This window comes from Ranitomeya variabilis, chromosome 1 (genome assembly GCF_051348905.1).
Source record: "Ranitomeya variabilis isolate aRanVar5 chromosome 1, aRanVar5.hap1, whole genome shotgun sequence".
NCBI lineage: Eukaryota > Metazoa > Chordata > Amphibia > Anura > Dendrobatidae > Ranitomeya > Ranitomeya variabilis.
This window is the reverse complement of record NC_135232.1, coordinates 652345853-652367917: the sequence shown is the minus strand read 5'-3', so window position 1 is coordinate 652367917 and position 22065 is coordinate 652345853. Positions and strand designations below refer to the sequence as shown.

At 44.1% G+C, this 22065-nt stretch overlaps 1 protein-coding gene across 1 annotated transcript in view; it reads right to left on the bottom strand.

Moving 5' to 3' along the window:
- Positions 1 to 4038: 4038 nt before the first annotated feature.
- The window catches only part of ITPKA (inositol-trisphosphate 3-kinase A), a 161721-nt gene continuing 143694 nt past the window's right edge, over positions 4039 to 22065 (bottom strand). The window contains exons 4-7 of the mRNA XM_077262500.1: positions 8031 to 8235; positions 7511 to 7612; positions 7244 to 7315; positions 4039 to 5524 (exon numbers count right to left, since the gene is read on the bottom strand). Coding sequence (XP_077118615.1) covers positions 5324 to 5524; positions 7244 to 7315; positions 7511 to 7612; positions 8031 to 8235 — 580 coding nt within the window. The 3' untranslated portion in view covers positions 4039 to 5323. The remainder of the gene's footprint in view (positions 5525 to 7243; positions 7316 to 7510; positions 7613 to 8030; positions 8236 to 22065) is intronic.

The following is a 22065-nucleotide window of genomic DNA, read 5'->3' as shown; positions in this document are numbered from 1 at the left end:
ATAACAAAATGTGTTAGTGTTTCTTCTAGGGGAAGAATGAAAAAAGGAGTATTTCAATCTGATAATCCACACGTCTGTTTCTCGGCCTAATTTCACACGCTACCGGGGCTGGTTTCTGGCCTGATATAACCCCATTAACGTGCCAAACGTATATCGAACGAGGAACTGGTGGCAGTCCAACTGGGCTGTTAAGGTTCTGTTTCTCTGGTGCTAGTGAAAGGGGCCTCTCAGCTTGTCAGGGTTGTGGACGAGTGTGATGCCACATCAATGACTGCGTGCGCCATGTTCTCACTCCCTGTGCCTCCCTGGGCCCGTGTGGACAGGCGGTGTCTGTGTAAAACTGTGCCAAGCTGACATTCTGTGTCCCTAGGGGTGCAGAACATCACATTGGTACAAGTGGGGAGACTGTACCACGTGATCCCGCTGGCATAATATTGACGTCAGGTGAGGTGGTGAGGTATGGCTTCTTCATGTTATGATAATGTGATGGCATATTGCTAGGCTATGTAGTCAGCTTATGACAAGGTGAGTAGAGTGCAACATTGTGGAACCACACATACCCTGGGAATACCAGGAACCCCAGTACCAAACTAGTGCTATGTCCCCATCTCAGTTTTCCTTGCACAAAGGTGTCTTGTTCAAGGGAACTGCTGCACAGTTCTATCCAAGTGAATAGGTCCAGCTGCAGTTTCCTGCACAGTGAGGTGGCGAGGGTACTGCTGCGCAGGGATAAACGGGAGTCAGGTCCCTAGCAATCACTAATGTGATAGCATGCCCTAGTAACATAATAGGAACATCAGTATTAGAACAATTGGCAACTACCTCAAAGGAGTTTTTGTTACTTCCGTGTCTGAACACTCTCCTACAGCTTCTTTCGCTATGCAGCGCCATGATTGCACTGCCAATTTCATTTGGGTGTCCAGAAGTCCTGATTTACATTATTCTGGCTGGGACTTGTGATCCCTCAAAGACAGGGAGTCTATGTCTTACTGCAGGTTATTGATTTGTTGTAACCAGCTCTCAGCCTTGGGCACGGCCATGCTCTATTTACACCACCAGCAGCTACTTCTATCTGCCAATTCTAGTTTGTTACTCCCCTGATCTATTGCTTTGTCTGTCTCTTGTATCCTGAATATCCTATTTAGTTCTTGACCTTAGTTCATTTCTCTGTTTACCGAACCATCTCCCGATTATGTCCCTGACTTTAATCTTCTGGTAATTACCCATCTTGATGATCCTTCTCTCTACTAGCTCGCTCCAGCTGCTAGTGGCCACTCAGATGATGCAACCCAGTGGGCCCTGAGTATCCAGATTCCTGTATGAGGGTTAATGGGTAAAGACCAGGGTTCCCCTGGGACCTGCTTAATGGAGTGGCTGAACCCTCTCCCATGGCTTCTGCCACTAGGCAGTGCCATGCTTGCCATGCCGACTTCATTGGGGCATGCAGACAAAGTGCTGCTTTACACTTTTCTGGCTGGGACTTGTGAGCCCTCCCAGACAAGGAGTCTATGTCTTGCTGTCTTTGTAATTGGCTCTCTGCTGTAATCTTTGGAAACCAGCAGCTACTTCTATCTGCCAGTTAGTTTGTTACTACCCTGGTCTACTGCTTTGTCAGTCTCTTGCATCCTGAATATCTTGGTGTTTAGTTCCCGACCTTAGTTCGTTTCTCTGTTTATTATTATTATTATTATTATACATTTTTATAGCGCCATTTATTCCATGGCGCTTTACATGTGAAACCCAATTGTCTCCCGCATGACTTTGACCTCCCAACTTGACAATCCTCTGCTAGCTCGCTGAACAGACCAGCAGCCACCCCGATGATGTAACCCTGTGGGTTATAAGTAAGTCCAGATCCCTGTATGGGGGTTAATGGGTAAAAGCCAAAGTTCTCCTTGGACCTGCTAAATGGAGTGGCTTGTGCTTTGGAGCCTATTAAAAGCTGCCAGGCTTCCACCTACAGTTGCCTTTACATGTTTCCCTTCCTCTGAACCTGCACTATAAACTCAATGGATTATTTTCAACCTTTATATGTGACTAAGCACATACACTTAGCACACTGCTCCTATCCTGGCTGTTTTCCATGATTAGTTCATGAGATGTTCACAGTTAGGATGTTATGTAAAATGATCTCATAATCCTCTCTATAGCCAAAGTATCAACATCATAGTGTTAAATATAGCAAATTGTGGCTCTGTTCATCAGCATTCGATATATAGGCCCTGAGAATTAAACAAATAAAGGGGTTGACCAGGTTTACATTTGTGGGGGGATAGGCATTCTTGGTGAGAAAAACAAAATCGGTCTAACTTTCTCCCTGCCACTTCACTGTTGCCTCTGCACTGCTTCCTCCAATATTTCTTGACATGGTAGCAGCGGTAAAGCCACAACTAGAGCATGAAACCGTTATTCTGTTACGTAAGATGGAGCACAATGTGCATAGTTCATCTTCTATATATAATAAAGTCCATACACTGCAGATTGTGTAGCCTGAAAATCTAAGAACAGATAAGAAAAGAATATATGTATATAAAAGGTTATTGTGTTACAACTCACAGCTTGTCCATTTAGCACATCATATAGATGGTTTATACGAGTAATAAACTCAATGATTAACCTTGGGTTACAGTAGTCAGGTTTTTAATTCTTTAAAACACTTGATGGTGAATTACGTAATAGTGGCCGATCAGTTTCAATCAAACCTGAAGACCAAGAATTCTTTGGCAATACCTATGTGAACTTTGATAGGGTTACTTTGGAGCATGAATAATAGCAGACCAAACTCCAATTCCAGGGCAGAAATTCAACAAGGTATAGTAGTGGCCAAACGTTTTGAGGCTGACACAAATTTTGTCTTTCACGTTTGCCATTTCAGTGTTTTTAGATTTTTTTCTTATCCTTAGATTATAAGTTTTTACACTTTTATAGGCAAATATATCAAGTTAATGTAAAGACTCAATATTTACAGTGTTGACCCTTAGGCTACTTTCACAAATCAGGTTTTTGCTGTCAGGAACAAGACGGCGAGTTTTGAAAAAAACGGATTCGTTTTTTTTCCGCCGGATCCGTTTTTTTTTCTCATAGAGTTGTATTAGCGCCGGATTGCGCCTGATGGCAAAACGTTTCATCCGTTTTTTGCCGGATCCATCTAAAATTAGTTTTCCGGCGGCTGGGAAAACGTTCATAGGAAAGTTTTTTCTGTCAGGCGAAAAAACACCAAGCGACGGTTCCAGAAATAAACGGATGAAACTGACATGTGAAATGATGAATCCAGCCTCCGAATCCGGTTTTACATGCCTTCTCCATACAATCATGCACAATTTCCGGTCTCTCTCTCTCATCAGTTTTTCACTATTTGCGACGGATCCGTTATTTGAAAAATTGGCCGGATTCTGCCTGAAACCAAAAAACTGATGTGTGAAAGTAGCTTAATTTCTTAGGACTTGGGCAATTTGCCCTGACAGCAGGATATCAGCTTCTGGGCCAATCCTAGAGGTGGTCTACATCAGAGAATATAACTTTCCTCGTCCCCTGCAGTCCAATCACTGTACTCAGTACAAACTTATTTTCTCTGATGAAGCTCACTCTAGACTATTTAGGACCCAGGGACATCTGGAAGAATGATTATCCTGAGAATAAAAGGTGAACACTACCATGAGTCCTGTGTCATCCAACAGCAAAGCGTCCTAAGACCATTTATGTGTGTGGGCTTTTCATCTATGGAGGGGGTTCACTCATAATTTTGCCTAAGAGCACTGCCATGAATAAAGAATGGGATCTAAACATCCTCCAAGAGCAATGTCTCCCAAGCATTCAGGAGTAGTGATGAGCGAATATACTCGTTACTCTAGATTTTTCGAGCACGCTCGGGGTGTCCTTCAAGTATTTTTTAGTGCTCGGAAATTTAGTTTTTCTTGCCGCAGCTGAATGATTAACATCTGTTAGCCAGCAAAAGTACATGTGGGGATTCCCTAGCAACTAGGCAACCCCCACGTGTACTTATGCTGGCTAACAGATGTAAATCATTCAGCTGAGGCAAGAAAAACTAAATTTCCGAGCACTAAAAAAATACTCGGAGGACACCCGAGCGTGCTCAGGAAATCTCGATTAACGAGTATATTCGCTCATCACTATCCAGGAGCAATTTGGTGACGAACAATGTTTTTTCCAGCATGATGGAGACCATGTCAAAAGACATAATGAATAAAAAAGTGGCTCAATGAACAAAACATTAAGGTCTGGGTCCATGGACAGGAAACTCTACTGATCTCAATCCAATTGAGAACCTGTGGTCAATCCTCAAAAAGCGGTTGGACAAACAAAAACCCATACATTTTGATATACTCCAAGCACTGGTTAGACAAGAATGAAAGGTCACCAATCAGGATTTGGCCGTGAAGCGGATATCCACCTGCAATAGGGTGAAAGGCAGACATCTGGAAAAGTAAAGGGCAACTCTGCAAATATTGAGTTTTGACATAAACTTCATTTATCAGTAAAAGTTTAAAACCTTATAAAATGCTGATAATTGTACTTCAGTAAGCAAAGAAATATCGGACTAAAATCTAAAGATACCAGAAGCAGCAAAACCAACATTTCTGTCAGTCTCAAATGTTTTGGCGACGACTGTATATGCGACTATACCCGAAAAGTTATTTGGCCAGCAGATATCCTATATACTTGTATATGTAGAAACAGAATAGGATTGGCCAAATAGTAGTTGACTTATGGAGATATGCAGATGCCCAAACTTATTAATTGTTGGTCAATTCTACTGAAACCTAACAACCGGGACCAATGTGTATAGGCACATGAAGACCTTTTTCTTAGGTACTCCCAAGTTGTACAATTATTATTACGTATTCTTTTGTGGTATTATTTCATAATTTTGTCTATGAGCAGCCCACATAGCGATCCTACAAAATCAATGATGTAACTGGCCGGCGCACTGGGGCCATTACATACATGGGTCCATTTTCATGAGTGTGCCACCATTGTCTGGCATGGTCTCTGGCAGTATAGTAGGAGGGATCTAGTTGGCTGTTGAATTTTATGTCATTATTCAGAAAATGTGTCAATGCTGATGACTGATGATTCGGTGACGTAGAGTACTGAGAGATTTTGTCAAAGAAAGTTTTTTTGTGAAGATCATCAAAGATTACTGTAGTTAGGCATAAATAATCCGTGTCGAAACCTGTATAAGCATTGTGATTCTTATGTTAAAAGCTTCTTTAGGTCCAGTAGATAAAATCCATAGTAAACAGCATCAAAATGAAGGTACAATCCTAATGTAGTGGTCAAGAGACTAGTGGTGGAATCTGTATCAAGATCTAATGCTCGATAAAATCTCAATAAGATTGTCAAATCCATAAAGATAACCATCTTCTCGGTTCCCCTCTTGCCAGGGAATACGGTGGTTCAGAGATTGTCCCTCTGGCAGTGGTGTCGTTTTTCCAAAATCTATAAGCCATATGTTACATTTACATTTCTTGTCGTGTACAAACAGCAAGGAGCTTCCAATGACCTGCAGTGGGAGAAGGCAAAGGTTTATTATTGGTGTTACAAGCAGAAGATGTGTAAATGGACAAGAAGTACAAACTATATATTCCTGGTGGTGCCGGCGTTTTCTGGTGGAGATAGAAGGTGAGATGGAAATCTAGCTTGTGTTCAATCGCATAAAAAGAAATTCAGATACATTCTGATTTCTCCACAAACTAGTCTTCATTAAATTGCAATGGCTCAAGGCGTCACTGTGTGGAGGCCGCAGCACTGATTCAGCACTGCACCGTCTGTGTCCTCAGTATCCGTGCCGTTCATCATGTACTGCTGCCATATCTTAGCAATGCGGAGCAGTTTGGTGCTAAATGTGAAGTCTTAGCTTGTGCCACGCTGCTTGCTGAAGATGCAAGAGATAGTTGTTCGTTAGTAAAGTGACATCAACTCATTTCAGGGTCGTACTGACCTTTTCGCTACATGTATATCCTGACAGAGGTCTGGTGACCTTGAAACGTGTTGATCGTCTTCTCGCAAAGCGAGGACAACTATCTTCTGCAAGCTGCGCAGCACAGCCTAAACCTTCACATTCATCACCTTAGTGCTCTACACCCACGGACCATCTGGATCCAGACAGCAGGTTGCCAGCAGCTGCTCTGTGTGTTTTCAGATAAAGCTGTTGTAACTGTCGTGTGCTGGACATAACAGGTGAGCAGGGACGCTCAGAGAGGCCTGTAATAAGTGAGAATCTGTGCTATTTTTTCCCCTTATTTTTTGTCTGGATTTCCTTTCTATAACTTAGCAAAATGGCACCATTGTATGACACATAAATACCCCTTTAAGTGTTCATGCACAGCTGATTGGCAATGCTGTAGGTGTCTGTAACTCGGAAATAGACTGTAGGTGAGGACAACGTGGAGCAATTAAATGACTGGGAATGAGGGCTGTATATGCAATGTATAGTTTTTAGTTCCATTGTTATAATATTTTGCTAACAGTTGGTGTATCCCGGATTCACATACACAATATGTAGACTTTAGATTATGTACAGGAAATTATAGTAACCTTTTAAGCCCAAGTGCAAATCTTTACAAGGTGTAATAGAGCTCTGTCAGTGGTGGCCTGGCAGCTCTAAAATGGCTACCACGGACAGGTTTAGCGCTAGCCACTCTGTTTACCAAATCCCAGGAGTTGCCCTGGCCTTCACCCTTTATCCTCTGTACAGGGATCTGGACTTAGATAGGGTCCCCTGGGTTGGGGCCATGGAGTAGGCTGCTGGCCAGTGGTGCAGTCTGGCAGGAGTGGTAAGGTGACCGTGTCAGACCCAAAAGGTCAAACAATGCATAAAATCAGAAAACAGAAGAATAGTCAGCAAATTGGCCGAGGTCAGAATAAGAAACCTATGGACAAAACAACTAAAAAGCATAAGCAAGCCAGAGGAAGAGCAAACTGGCAGTAAGCTGGGAGTATTGGTAGGGTGTAATGATGTCCAGTACGCCGAAGCAGGGAACTGATTATTCTAGCTGGACAGTCACACATGCATAGTGCCAGACTGGATTGCACTACAGGTTCCAGACACCCTTCTCTCAGTGGCTGGACTGGACAGGACCAGAGCTTCAGATTCCAATGTCTCCTTTATCACTAGTGCCACATGACGAAATAATACAGCAGCTTCTAGTGATAGAAGCAGATGTGGCAAGAGCAGGTCCTGGAAGAGATGTGGCAAAAGGGCTGTAAATAATCAACCTACCTCATGTTGCCTGAAGAACTCTGAGGACTCCACAACACCTCTGATTTCCTGTAGTCTAGTCAGATACTTCTTCTGTAGAATACAGAAAAACATTGTTGTACTATCAGTGTATTGTCCATCACATCCCAAAACCTCAATTACATGTGCTGGTGAGAAGGATGGGAGGCAGGAATACCAACATTCTTGGGATCAGTTGAGAGCCCTAGTAGCCAGTCCTCCACTATGGATTGGTATTTACTTTATCAATTTTTTCTCCAATCTACATACCAAAATTATCATGTTCCCATCAATAAATCCAAGGAAGGCTCTGTGGACTTGGTCCCGGGTTTTCGTCATCTTGAAGTGTGTGTTGCATGTCCCGTCACCTTTCTACATAAGTAAGGGAGCATGGATTTAGTCGTCTTTCACAGGATAACCAACTCGACACAGTAAAAGTAACAGATACCAAGAAGTGCTGTCAAACTAAAAGAAGATTATAGTTCTGCAATATAACCTTAATTGGTGTCCATCATGTGTCTAACAAAGGCAGGGTCATGGGGCAGCTGCATTCACATGAGAATTACTATAAATGCTGAGTTTTTGCTCAATAATACACTACAGACGAGATCAGTCTTGTGTATAGTTATGTATTTGGCATCTTTGTATGCCAATACCTTGACCTGCTGAATGTGACCAGCAAAGTGATGGGATACATTTGACCCCCCCATAATATATCAGGTTGGCCCTTCTAGGAATAGAATTTGTTTTAAACACACAGTTGTTATTAACCACTAAAAAGCACACTGACCCTAATGCCCTCAATCCTAAAGCCCAAAGTTGATGTTGAGCTGATGGTCTCTCTCCATTGCATGTATCGGGGTTTGGTGACGGCTTGCTGAGCGATCTCCTCCTCCGTAGGTGCATGGGGATCCACCTCAATCATCTTCTTATACATGTCCTTTCTGAGCTTGGGCTTTCCACGGGCCTTTAATAACTCTTCTTCCAAATATGTTCTGGAAGATAAAAATGACATAAAAACTATCATGCACAATGACCAGACCAAATGTATTATATATGTATATTTATATCTTTCATGTCCCTTACATGGGGCAGCCGCAGATTCTAACTTTTGCATTTATTGACTAGGAAACTTCGGCTTTTCCACTACAAATTTCCCCGTCACTTTTTTTGCATTTTATCTGTTTTTATTTTTTGTTTTTACAAGATCTAATTTTCAGCTTTCTGAGTAAAAAAAATTAAGAAACATATATGCAGATGTGAATTAATATAGAAAAAAAGAATTAAAACTATTTGCAAAATGACTAGAAATTCCTATGGCATCGTGAATCCCTTATTCACAATTCCCCAAATAAATGACCAGAGCTTAAACAGCGCATCTCTGTATTTGTATTGGACATACTATCATATATAAAGGGTTCATTGCTTAATATATTATGGGATATCAATCATTCATGAAGCCAGCTCTACTAACAAGTCTATTTAAATTCCATTTTAGATTAAATCAGTCGAACGACCGAATGCAGGGTTCTAAGGAACGATGCTCCAAAATTGTAATTTAATGATTGTTAATTTGATAAAATTAATTTATTTATTTTTCAATCTTAGTTTTACTAGGATTTTCCTATTACATTAAGGTAATTATTGTTATATTTATAATTTATAAAAGGAAAACAACAAGATTAAAGATCAAAGAAGAGAAGCAGAAAAATAACACGAGAACCCTTGAAAAAGGAGGTGAAAAAATGATGAAAAAAGATGGAAAGCAAAATAAAACTTCTACAAGATTGACTTAAAATTGAAGTAAATTAAAAAAATTACAACTGTAATTTTTTTTACTTAAATTGACAACCAGGACAGGGTTCATACACAATCTGACACTATGGACAGTCTATGGACAGAGACAGACTGTGATGAGACATTCCATATTTACAAGGAGAATGGAAAAACTCAGTTGGCAATGTATTCATACATTTTTAGGAGGAATAACTGAGGAATGGCACAAAGCAGAAATGCTTTGTTTACTCTTTGTTTAGAGATTTTTGTTTACTCACCGTAAAATCCTTTTCTCTGAGCCACTCATTGGCAGACACAGACCATGGGTGTAATGCTGCTGCTGACACTAAGTTAACACAAAAATGATAGCTCCACCCTCATGCTGGCTCCAGGAGAACCAGTTTGGTGCAAAAGCAGTAGGAAAAAACATTAACAACATAGAAGAGTACAACATGACAACTTAAAGAACAGGCAAAAGCCATATAAACCATTAGGCTAATAGGGTGGGTGCTGTGTCCCCCAACGAGTGGCTCGGAGAAAATAATTTTATGGTGAGTACACAAAAATCCTTCGCCTGATTGGGGGACACAGACCATGGGACGTCCAAAATCAGTCCCTGGGTGGGAAAACAACACAAAGGATTAGGTTTCATATAACAACTGCCTAGATGTGCGGCACCACTGCCTGCAGAATTCTTCTGCAAGACTCGCAATCGCTGAAGCCTGAGTGAATATTATAGTGCTTTGTGAAGATATGTAAAATGGACAAAGTCGCAGCTTTACAGACCTGCTCCGCCGTTGCCTGATGCCGAATGGCCCAAGAAGCCCCCACCGCCCGAGTGGAGTGTGCTCTGATCCCAGCTGGGATGGGCTGACTTCTGACTCGGTATGACTCCTGGATGGTGGAACGAATCCACCTGGCTATCGTGGCCTTTGAAGTGGCAAGACCCGTCCTCTGACCTTCAGGGAGAACGAACAGGGCATCCTGTTGTGAACTCTGTTTTTGGGCTCCCTCTTGTGGTCACAAGTGGTACTGTGTGAGTGCTGCCTTTGGGCTCCCTCTGGTGGCTCTTTGTGTCATTCTGCAGGTCTGAGGCCGGATCAGCTGTCTCGTTATCTGTTAGCTGGTTTCCTGTTGTGAACTCTGTTTCCGGGCTCCCTCCTGTGGTCATGAGTGGTATTGTGTGAGTTCTCTCTTTGGGCTCCTCCTGGTGGCTCTTTTTGTTATTTTGCAGGTTTCTGGCAGGATCAGCTGTCTCGTCATCTGCTAGTTAGGTTTCCTATTTAATCCACCTGGTCCTTCATTCCTTGCCTGTTGCCGTTGTATTCAGTGCTATTCTGATTGCTCCTGTCTACATCCGTTATCAGTCTCTCCAAGAGAAGCTAAGTTCTGTTTGCTTATTTTTGCTCATCTGTGTTCAAGATGTTTCCTAGTATATGATGAGTTTTTGTCCAGCTTGCTAATATTTGATTTCCCTGCTTGCTGGTGCTCTGGGGTGCTGAGTTGCTCCCCCCACATCGTTAGTTGGTGTGGGGGTTCTCGCATTCTCTGCGTGGATATTTTTGCATAGGGTTTTTTACTGACCGCACAGATCCCTTGCTATTTTCTGCTATCTAGCGTTAGCGGGCCTCATTTGCTTAACCTGTTTCATCTCTGCGTTTGTCTTTTCCTCTTAACTCACCGTTATTATTTGTGGGGGGCATCTATATCTCTGGGGGATTTCTCTGAGGCAAGTGAGGTCTTTACTTCCTCTTTAGGGGTAGTCAGTTTCTCAGGCCGTGAAGAGACGTCTAGGATTTCAGGAAACGTTCCACGGCTGCCTATAGTGTGTGCGGTTAGGATCAGGTTTGCGGTTAGTCCAGTTACCACATCCCCAGAGCTCGTCCTATTATTTTCTACTTAGCTGGTTAGATTTGTGATCCTAAGCCACTAGGATCATAACAGTGCAACAGGCCAAAAGTGTTAAATGCATCGCAAAAGTGGGATAAGAGAAATCCTGAGTTCAATTTTTTTTTTCTGCTCTGCAGTCTGTCCTGCTTCTCTCCTCCCCTTAATCTCTGGGTGGCTTTGGGTTCTGCTGCAGACATGGATATTCAGAGTCTGACTTCTAGTGTGGATCATCTTGCTGCAAGGGTTCAAAGCATTCAGGATTTTGTTGTTCACAGTCCTATGTCTGAGCCAAAAGTACCTATTCCTGAGTTTTTTTCTGGAGATAGATCTAGGTTTCTGAATTTTAAGAATAATTGTAAATTATTTCTTTCTTTGAGACCTCGTTCCTCTGGTGATTCCGCTCAGCAAGTTAGAATTGTTATCTCTCTGTTACGCGGCGACCCTCAAGATTGGGCCTTCTCCCTGGCGCCAGGAGATCCTGCATTGCTGAATGTGGATGCGTTTTTTCTGGCGCTTGGATTGCTTTATGAGGAACCTAATCTGGAGAACCAGGCAGAAAAGGCCTTGCTGGCTCTCTCTCAGGGTCAGGATGAAGCTGAGGTGTATTGTCAAAAATTTCGGAAATGGTCGGTGCTTACTCAATGGAATGAGTGTGCCCTGGCTGCAAATTTCAGAGAAGGTCTTTCTGAAGCCATTAAGAATGTTATGGTGGGGTTCCCCACGCCTGCGAGTCTGAATGAGTCAACGGCTTTGGCCATTCAGATTGATCGGCGTTTGCGGGAGCGCAAACCTGCGCACCATCTGGCGGTGTTTTCTGAACAGAGACCTGAGTCTATGCAATGTGACCGAATTCTGACCAGAATTGAGCGGCAAAATGATAGACGTCAAAATGGGTTGTGCTTTTACTGTGGTGATTCAACTCATGTTATCTCAGCATGCTCTAAGCGCTTAAAAAAAATCGCTAAAACTGTCACCGTTGGTACTATACAGCCTAAATTCATTGTGTCTGTTACTTTAATTTGTTCTCTGTCATCCTACTCGGTTATGGCTTTTGTGGATTCAGGTGCTGCCCTGAACCTGATGGATTTGTCGTTTGCCAGGCGCTGTGGTTTTGTTCTGGAGCCTTTAGAATTCCCTATTCCACTAAGGGGAATTGATGCTACACCATTGGCTGAGAATAAGCCTCAGTATTGGACTCAAGTGACCATGTGCATGACTCCTGTACATCAGGAGATGATTCGCTTTCTTGTGCTGCATAATTTGCATGATGTTGTCGTTTTGGGTCTGCCATGGTTGCAGGCCCATAATCCAGTACTGGATTGGAAAGCTATGTCTGTTTCAAGTTGGGGTTGCCAGCGGTTTGCTTTTGCCTTTGCCTGTCCCGAAGAGGCCTTGGACGCACATTTCCATGGATTTTATTTCGGATCTTGCAGTCTCTCAGAGAATGTCTGTCATCTGGGTGGTGTGTGATCGCTTTTCCAAAATGGTCCATTTGGTGCCCTTGCCTAAGTTGCCTTCCTCCTCCGATTTGGTTCCTCTATTTTTTCAGAATGTGGTCCGCTTGCACGGCATCCCTGAAAATATTGTGTCTGACAGAGGATCCCAGTTCGTGTCCAGATTTTGGCGGATCTTTTGTGCTAAGATGGGCATTGATTTGTCTTTTTCGTCGGCCTTCCATCCTCAGACGAATGGCCAAACCGAGCGAACTAATCAGACCTTGGAAACTTATTTAAGATGTTTTGTTTCTGCTGATCAGGATGATTGGGTGACTTTTTTGCCATTGGCCGAGTTTGCCCTTAATAATCGGGCTAGTTCTGCTACTATGGTTTTGCCTTTTTTCTGCAATTCTGGTTTTCATCCTCGTTTTTCCTCGGGTCAGGTTGAGCCTTCTGACTGTCCTGGGGTGGATTCTGTGGTGGATAGGTTGCAGCAGATTTGGAACCATGTGGTGGACAATTTGAAGTTGTCACAGGAGAAGGCTCAGCGCTTTGCCAACCGCCGTCGCGGTGTGGGTCCCCGACTTCATGTTGGGGATTTGGTATGGCTGTCTTCTCGGTATGTTCCTATGAAGGTCTCCTCTCCTAAATTCAAGCCTCGCTTCATCGGTCCTTATAAGATTTTGGAAATCCTTAACCCGGTGTCATTTCGTCTGGACCTCCCAGCGTCGTTTGCCATTCATAACGTGTTCCATAGGTCTTTGTTGCGGAGGTATGTGGTGCCTGTGGTTCCTTCTGTTGAGCCCCCTGCCCCGGTGCTGGTTGAGGGCGAATTGGAGTACGTGGTGGAGAAGATCTTGGATTCTCGTATTTCTAGACGGAGGCTTCAGTATTTGGTTAAGTGGAAGGGCTATGGTCAGGAGGATAATTCCTGGGTTGTCGCCTCTGATGTTCATGCGGCCGATTTGGTTCATGCCTTCCATGTTGCTCATCCTGATCGCCCTGGGGGTTTTGATGAGGGTTCGGTGACCCCTCCTCAAGGGGGGGGTACTGTTGTGAACTCTGTTTTTGGGCTCCCTCTTGTGGTCACAAGTGGTACTGTGTGAGTGCTGTCTTTGGGCTCCCTCTGGTGGCTCTTTGTGTCATTCTGCAGGTCTGAGGCCGGATCAGCTGTCTCGTTATCTGTTAGCTGGTTTCCTATTTAGCTCACCTGGACTATCAGTTGTTGCCTGCTGTCGATGTATTCAGTGCTATTTTGATCTCTCCTGAATTCCTTCGCTATCAGTCTCTTCAAGAGAAGCTAAGTTTTCTGTTTGGTTATTTTTTGCTCATCAGTGTTCAATATGTTTTTTGGTTATTTATTTGTCCTTGTCCAGCTTGCTAATATGTGATTTCCTTGCTTGCTGGTAGCTCTAGGGGGCTGAGTTTCTCCCCTCACACCGTTAGTTGGTGTGGGGGTTCTTGAATCCTCAGCGTGGATATTTTGAATAGGGTTTTTTACTGACCGCACAGTTCCCTGCCTGTCTTCTGCTATCTAGTATTAGTGGGCCTCATTTGCTGAATCTGTTTTCATTTCTACGTTTTGTATTTTCCCCTTACCTCACCGTTATTATTTGTTGGGGGCTTCCTATATCTTTGGGGTCATTTCTCTGAGGCAAGTGAGGTCTTACTTTCTCTATAGGGGTAGCAAGTTTCTCAGGCTGCGTCGAGACGTCCAGGAATTTAGGCACGTTCACCGGCTACCTTTAGTGTGTTTGGTTAGGATCAGGTTTTGCCGTCACTCCAGTTACCACCTCCCTAGAGCTTATTCTATGTTCAGTAACTTAGCTCGTTCATTCTGTGATCCTCAGCCACTAAGGATCATAACAGCATCCCTCCATATGAAGAACGCCGTCCTCGAGACTTACCTTCTCAGAGCTCTGACTAGGTCCAGAGTGGAGAGCTCTTTCTACCCTGTGAGTAGGAGCTGGACAAAAAGAAGGGAGAACAATGTCCTCATTAAGATGAAAGGATGAGATTTCCTTTGGCAAAAAGGACGGGGACGGCCTGAGGACCATGTCCTGATTGAATTTAAGGAAAAGCGCCCGGCTGGACAGGGCGGCTAGTTCCGGAACTCGTCTGATAGATGTAATCGCAACAAGGAAGGCAACATTCCAGGACAGAAAAATCAACAAAATGTCCTGAAGCGGTTCAAAGGGGGTTCCTGTAGGGCACTCAGTACCAAGTTGAGGTCCCAAGGCTCTAAGGGCATGCGATAGGGATGTGCCACATGTGACACCCCTTGTAGAAAGGTCTTAACCTGAAGTTTTGACGCGATCCGTATTTGAAATAAGACCGATAGAGCGGAGATTTGACCCTTGAGAGAGCTGAGTGCCAGACCGGAGTCCAGACCGGCCTGTAGGAACTCAAAAATGGTGGGAACTGTGAAGACGAGAGGGGAAAGACCACGATCCTTGCATCAAGCAAAAAATGTCTTCCAGGTACAGCACGGTGATAAATGCGTACCGATGTGGGTTTACGGGCACTAACCACAGTGGAAGCGACCTGTTGAGAAAACCCCGCCTGGGTCAAAACCCAGGATTCAATGGCCACGCCGTTAGAAACACAGGGCCTGAGTTCTGGTGATAAATCGGGCCCTGGGAAAGCAGATCTGGCTGATCCGGTAGCCGTCAGGGTATGTCAGCAATGAGGTGTACCAACTCTGTGAACCACGCACGGCGTGGCCAGTCGGGCGTGACCAGGATCACTGGGACTCCTTCCACCTTGACCTTCCTGATTACTCTCGGGAGTAACGGTGGGGGGGAGAAATGTATGGAAGATAGAATTGGCACCACAAAAGAACCAGAGCATCCATTCCGATTGCTCTTGGATCTCAAGATCACGCTATAAACTGGGGAACTTTGGCATTCAGTCTGGATGCCATCAGATCCACATCTGGGATCCCCCAGAGGAGACAGATCTGGTTGAAAACTTCCGGATGAAGCTCCCACTCCCCTGATGCAAGCCCGACGGCTGAGGAAGTCCACCATACTGTTTTCCATGCCTGGAATGTGCACTGCTGGGATTACCGAGTGGTTGTTCTCTGCCCATCGGAGGATGAGAGTTACCTCGGACATGACCGCCCTGCTGCAGGTACCCCCTTGATGATTGATGTATGTCACTGCCATGGCGTTGTCTGATTGAATACGGATGGGGTGACCAGCTAGATTATGAAACTGATGCAGGGCCAGCCAAATAGCACGGATCTCCAGAACGTTGATCGGTAGCTTCGATTCTCGAATTGACCAGCAGCCCTGAGGAGTGTGGTGACGAAAGACTGCTCCCCAGCCCGAAAGACTGGCATTGGTAGTCACCACAAGCCATTGAACAGAGAGAAAAGGCTTCCCCTGGTCGAGGAAAGAGTTCAACACCCACCATCTGAGAGCCTGCCTGACCTCCAGGGATAAGTGGCACCTGCGGTTGAGGGAGAAAGGGTTCCTGTCCCAAGCCATCAGGACAGCATGCTGCAGAGGACGAAGGTGCAGTTGCGCAAAAGGGATTGCTTCCATTGCGGCCACCATCTTTCCCAGTACCCTCATGGCAAACGAGATGGAATGAGGGGAAGATTGATGAAGTGCGCAAGCTCCTTGTTGAAGGACTAGGACTTTGTCTGGAGGGAGAATTACCAACCCCTGAGATGAGTCCAGGGTCATCCCTAGAAAGGATATCTGCTGGGTTGGGACAGGGGAGGATTTGCTTAAGTTTATCAGCCAGCCCCGGCAAGAAAGGGTATTGCAAGTGATGAGGGCGGACTCCCCGCATTCGTGGAAGGACGGACCTTTGATCAACAGTTCGTCCAGATAGGGCAGAATGATCATGCCCTGAGAGTGCAAGATGGACATGACAGCCGCCATGACCTTTGTGAACACTCGGGGAGCCGTAGCAAGGCCGAAGGGCAGGGCTGTGAATTGGAAATGCTGGTCGCGAATAGCAAAGCGCAGGAATCTCTGGTGAGGGGGGAAAAAAATCAGAATATGCAAGTAAGCGTCTCGGATGTCGATTGAGGCCAAGAATTCCCCTTCTTCCAGAGAAGTGATAACTGAGCGCAGAGATTCCATGCGGAAATGACGGACCTTGACAAACTTGTTAACAAGTTGGAGGTCTACTATGGGTCTTACCTTTCTGTCCTTCTTTGGGACGACGAAGAGGTGAGAATAGAAACCCTGAAACCTTTCTGGGATGGAGACAATGATGCCGTCAAGACGCAATGCGTCTATGGCCTGGGAAAAAGCCTTTGCCCTTGCCTCTGAGAAAGGAATACGGGAGGGAAAGAAAAGAGATGGGGGACGCATAGCAAAATCGATCTTGTATCCAGAAAACACCAGGTCTCTGACAGTCGTCGGAGATGACGGAAAGCCACATGTGACGAAAGAGAAGTAGGCAGCTGCCTACCCTGCTGGTGTCGCCCGGATAGCGCCAGTAGTCAGTGGGAGGAAAATCTCTGAGACCTAGGTCCTTTAGGTCTCGTCTGTTTGGGTCCAGATTTCCAATGCTGGTTAGGTCTGTACGATACCTGAGCTCCTCCATCTCTGCATGGAGAACGCCCTGAGCCGGAAGTAGTGGACCAGCCTGGATTGGAGCGAAAAGAAAGGAAACAGATTTGTTGTTGTCCCTGAAAGGGACGCCTAAGTCTCTATTGGGGAAGAAATTTGCTCTTTACTCCGGTAGCATCGGAAATAAGCTGATCCAGTTTCTCTCCAAATAAGCGGCTGCTTTGATAAGGAAGGGAAATAAGAGACTTCTTTGATGCAGAGTCCGCTTTCCACTCTCTGAACCATAATGCTCTTCTGATAGTGATGGCATTGGCTGCTGACAGAGCAGCACAGCTGGACACATGCAAAGATGCATGTAACAGGTAATCGCCTGCCCAAGAAATGTGACTGGCAAGGTGCGACATCTCTAGAGGAAGTATAGGAAAACTGACTGAACAGCAATCTAGTCTGAACTGGTGCATAACCAAAAAAAGTCATATAGCAAATAGATCAATGGCTGCACTCAAAATTTACTTGTGCTAAAGCAAGGAAATGTGCGATACATGAAATGTGAATAGCATAATGGCTCGTGCAATTTATGAAAAAACACATGAGATTCTTAGCACAAGATTTGGCCAAAAGTTGTGAGCCCATCCACCAAACGTCAAGGTAATCTCAGAACGGATGGGTACCTGAGCTGACTGCCTAGTGTGAATGCTTACCTATTGCTAATAATATGGTAAAGCCTGCTTTTATAGGAAGCTCAGAACCAACTGTGTTTGGATGTTATTAAAATCACAGCATGGTGAAGGGCGGGGCATTCAAGTCAGAAAAAATAGTACATAGTAAATATAGGAAAACTGACTGAACAGCAATCTAGTCTGAAATCTTGTGCTAAGAATCTCATGTGTTTTTTCATAAATTTCACAAGCCATTATGCTATTCACATTTCATGTATCGCACATTTCCTTGCTTTAGCACAAGTAAATTTTGAGTGCAGCCATTGATCTATTTGCTATATGACTTTTTTTGGGTGTCAGTTCAGACTAGATTGCTGTTCATAAATATACAAAAAAAGGTTGCGCTCTATCGTGCCAAAGCATGTCTAATATGAAATACATGAAATATGAATAGCAAAATGGCTTTTGAACATTAGGGAAATATTTAAGAGACGCTTTGCACAGAATTTGATATAATCAAATAGTGTGAGCCCATCAACCATCGTCAAGGTGGTCTCATAAAACTGATGGGTCCATGACCTCCCTGTCCAAATGTGAACACTTACCGAAGGCCAATGTCTGTATGCCTGGGTGAATGTGGACACCTCTGTTCAGCAAAGCCTATATATGAGTTGGCCGGGACCAAGTGTGATGAGATGCAATTAAAAACCACATGGTGATGGGAGGAGTGCTCAGTCAGTCAGCTAACATAGAAATGACAGAAAAAAGACTCGCACATCCAAACTCCTCCCATCACCATGTGGTTTTTAATTGCATCTCATCACACTTGGTCCCGGCCAACTCATATGTAGGCTTTGCTGAACAGAGGTGTCTGTTATGACCCCAATGGCGAGGGTGTCAGAGGAACGTGGAAGTCTGCAGAATACAAAAATCCAGCTCATAGGGCAGTGGTAACTGGGTTGACCATATATCTACTCCTAACGCCAACACTAGAAGTAGCCGGGGATCATTCCTACGTTGATTCTAGATGACACGCGCCAGCCGGAGAATCTAGCTACCCCTAGTAGAGGAAAACATAGACCTTTCTTGCCTCCAGAGAAGGGGACCCCAAAGCTGGATAGAAGCCCCCCACAAATAATGACGGTGAGGTAAGAGGAAATGACAAACACAGAAATGAACCAGGTTTAGCACAGAGAGGCCCGCTTACTGATAGCAGAATAAAGAAAGGTAACTTATATGGTCAACAAAAACCCTATCAAAATCCACACTGGAAATTCAAGAACCCCCGAACCGTCTAACGGTCCGGGGGGAGAACACCAGCCCCCTTAGAGCTTCCAGCAAAGGTCAGGATATAGATTTGGAACAAGCTGGACAAAAATACAAAACCAAAACAAATAGCAAAAAGCAAAAGGCAGACTTAGCTGATATAACTGGAACCAGGATCAGTAGACAAGAGCACAGCAGACTAGCTCTGATAACTACGTTGCCAGGCATTGAACTGAAGGTCCAGGGAGCTTATATAGCAACACCCCTAACTAACGACCCAGGTGCGGATAAAAGGAATGACAGAAAAACCAGAGTCAAAAAACTAGTAACCACTAGAGGGAGCAAAAAGCAAATTCACAACAGGTGTCCACATTCACCCAGGCATACAGACATTGGCCTTCGGTAAGTGTTCACATTTGGACAGGGAGGTCAGGGACCCATCAGTTTTATGAGACCACCTTGACGATGGTTGATGGGCTCACACTATTTGATTATATCAAATTCTGTGCAAAGCGTCTCTTAAATATTTTCCTAATGTTCAAAAGCCATTTTGCTATTCATATTTCATGTATTTCATATTAGACATGCTTTGGCACGATAGAGTGCAACCTTTTTTGTATATTTATGTATGGAGGTAGCTGCTCCTGGTATGCACCTATTCACACTAGTTTGGATGTGCGAGTCTTTTTTCTGTCATTTCTATGTTAGCTGACTGACTGAGCACTCCTCCCATCACCATGTGGTTTTTAATTGCATCTCATCACAGTTGGTCCCGGCCAACTCATATGTAGGCTTTGCTGAACAGAGCTGTCCACATTCACCCAGGCATACAGACATTGGCCTTCGGTAAGTGTTCACATTTGGCCCGGGAGGTCAGGGACCCATCAGTTTTATGAGACCACCTTGACGATGGTTGATGGGCTCACACTATTTGATTATATCAAATTCTGTGCAAAGCGTCTCTTAAATATTTTCCTAATGTTCAAAAGCCATTTTGCTATTCATATTTCATGTATTTCATATTAGACATGCTTTGGCACGATAGAGTGGAACCTTTTTTGTATATTTATGTATGGAGGTAGCTGCTCCTGGTATGCACCTATTCACACTAGTTTGGATGTGCGAGTCTTTTTTCTGTCATTTCTATGTTAGCTGACTGACTGAGCACTCCTCCCATCAACATGTGGTTTTTAATTGCATCTCATCACACTTGGTCCCGGCCAACTCATATGTAGGCTTTGCTGAACAGAGGTGTCCACATTCACCCAGGCATACAGACATTGGCCTTCGGTAAGTGTTCACATTTGGACAGGGAGGTCAGGGACCCATCAGTTTTATGAGACCACCTTGACGATGGTTGATGGGCTCACACTATTTGATTATATCAAATTCTGTGCAAAGCGTCTCTTAAATATTTTCCTAATGTTCAAAAGCCATTTTGCTATTCATATTTCATGTATTTCATATTAGACATGCTTTGGCACGATAGAGTGCAACCTTTTATGTATATTTATGTATGGAAGTAGCTGCTCCTGGTATGCACCTATTCACACTAGTTTGGATGTGTGAGTCTTTTTTCTGTCATTTCTATGTTAGCTGACTGACTGAGCACTCCTTCCATCACCATGTTGTTTTTAATTGCATCTCATCACACTTGGTCCCGGCCAACTCATATGTAGGCTTTGCTGAACAGAGGTGTCCACATTCACCCAGGCATACAGACATTGGCCTTCGGTAAGTGTTCACATTTGGACAGGGAGGTCAGGGACCCATCAGTTTTATGAGACCACCTTGACGATGGTTGATGGGCTCACACTATTTGATTATATCAAATTCTGTGCAAAGCGTCTCTTAAATATTTTCCTAATGTTCAAAAGCCATTTTGCTATTCATATTTCATGTATTTCATATTAGACATGCTTTGGCACGATAGAGTGCAACCTTTTTTGTATATTTATGTATGGAGGTAGCTGCTCCTGGTATGTACCTATTCACACTAGTTTGGATGTGCGAGTCTTTTTTCTGTCATTTCTATGTTAGCTGACTGACTGAGCACTCCTCCCATCACCATGTGGTTTTTAATTGCATCTCATCACACTTGGTCCCGGCCAACTCATCTGTAGGCTTTGCTGAACAGAGGTGTCCACATTCACCCAGGCATACAGACATTGGCCTTCGGTAAGTGTTCACATTTGGACAGGGAGGTCAGGGACCCATCAGTTTTATGAGACCACCTTGACGATGGTTGATGGGCTCACACTATTTGATTATATCAAATTCTGTGCAAAGCGTCTCTTAAATATTTTCCTAATGTTCAAAAGCCATTTTGCTATTCATATTTCATGTATTTCATATTAGACATGCTTTGGCACGATAGAGTGCAACCTTTTTTGTATATTTATGTATGGAGGTAGCTGCTCCTGGTATGCACCTATTCACACTAGTTTGGATGTGCGAGTCTTTTTTCTGTCATTCATAGATTGCTGTTCAGTCAGTTTTCCTATATTTACTATGTACTATTTTTTCTGACTTGAACGCCCCGCCCTTCACCATGCTGTGATTTTAATTACATCCAAACACAGTTGGTTCTGAGCTTCCCATAAAAGCAGGCTTTACCATGTTATTAGCCATAGGTAAGTGTTCACACTAGGCAGTCAGCTCAGGTACCCATCCGTTCTGAGATTACCTTGACGTTTGGTGGATGGGCTCACAACTTTTGGCCAAATCTTGTGCTAAGGACCTCTACAGGAAGATCACTGCTCCGAAGTGAATTAGCTAAGGTCTCCGACCAGAGGACCATAGACTTAGCTACCTGTGCTGCGGCAAAGGATGGATAGAGAGCTGAACCTGAGGCTTCAAAGACAGAGTGAGCCAAATTTTCTATCTGACGGTCTGTGGGATTTTTGATGGATGAGCCATCCGGCACAGACAGAAGGGTTTTGGATGCTAGGCGGGATACCGGGGGATCTACTACTGGAGATTCAGCCCAATCTTTTTTCAGATCAGCTGAGAAAGGAAACTTTGCTTCAAGAGGCCTTTGTCCTGTGAAGCGTTTATCCAGTCGTTCCCTGTGCCGACTAACTATGGCCCGAAACTCAGTGTGAATAGCAAATGCCTTATTAGAGCATTTAGTCCTCTTAAAGGACACGGTTTGATCAGGAGCTCAGCCGGAATCTTCCTGAACCTTTAAGGTCTGGTTGACAGCCTCAATCAGCGAATCCACCGTTTTCTTAAAATCTGGAGAATCCGGATCTAAGGAACCATCA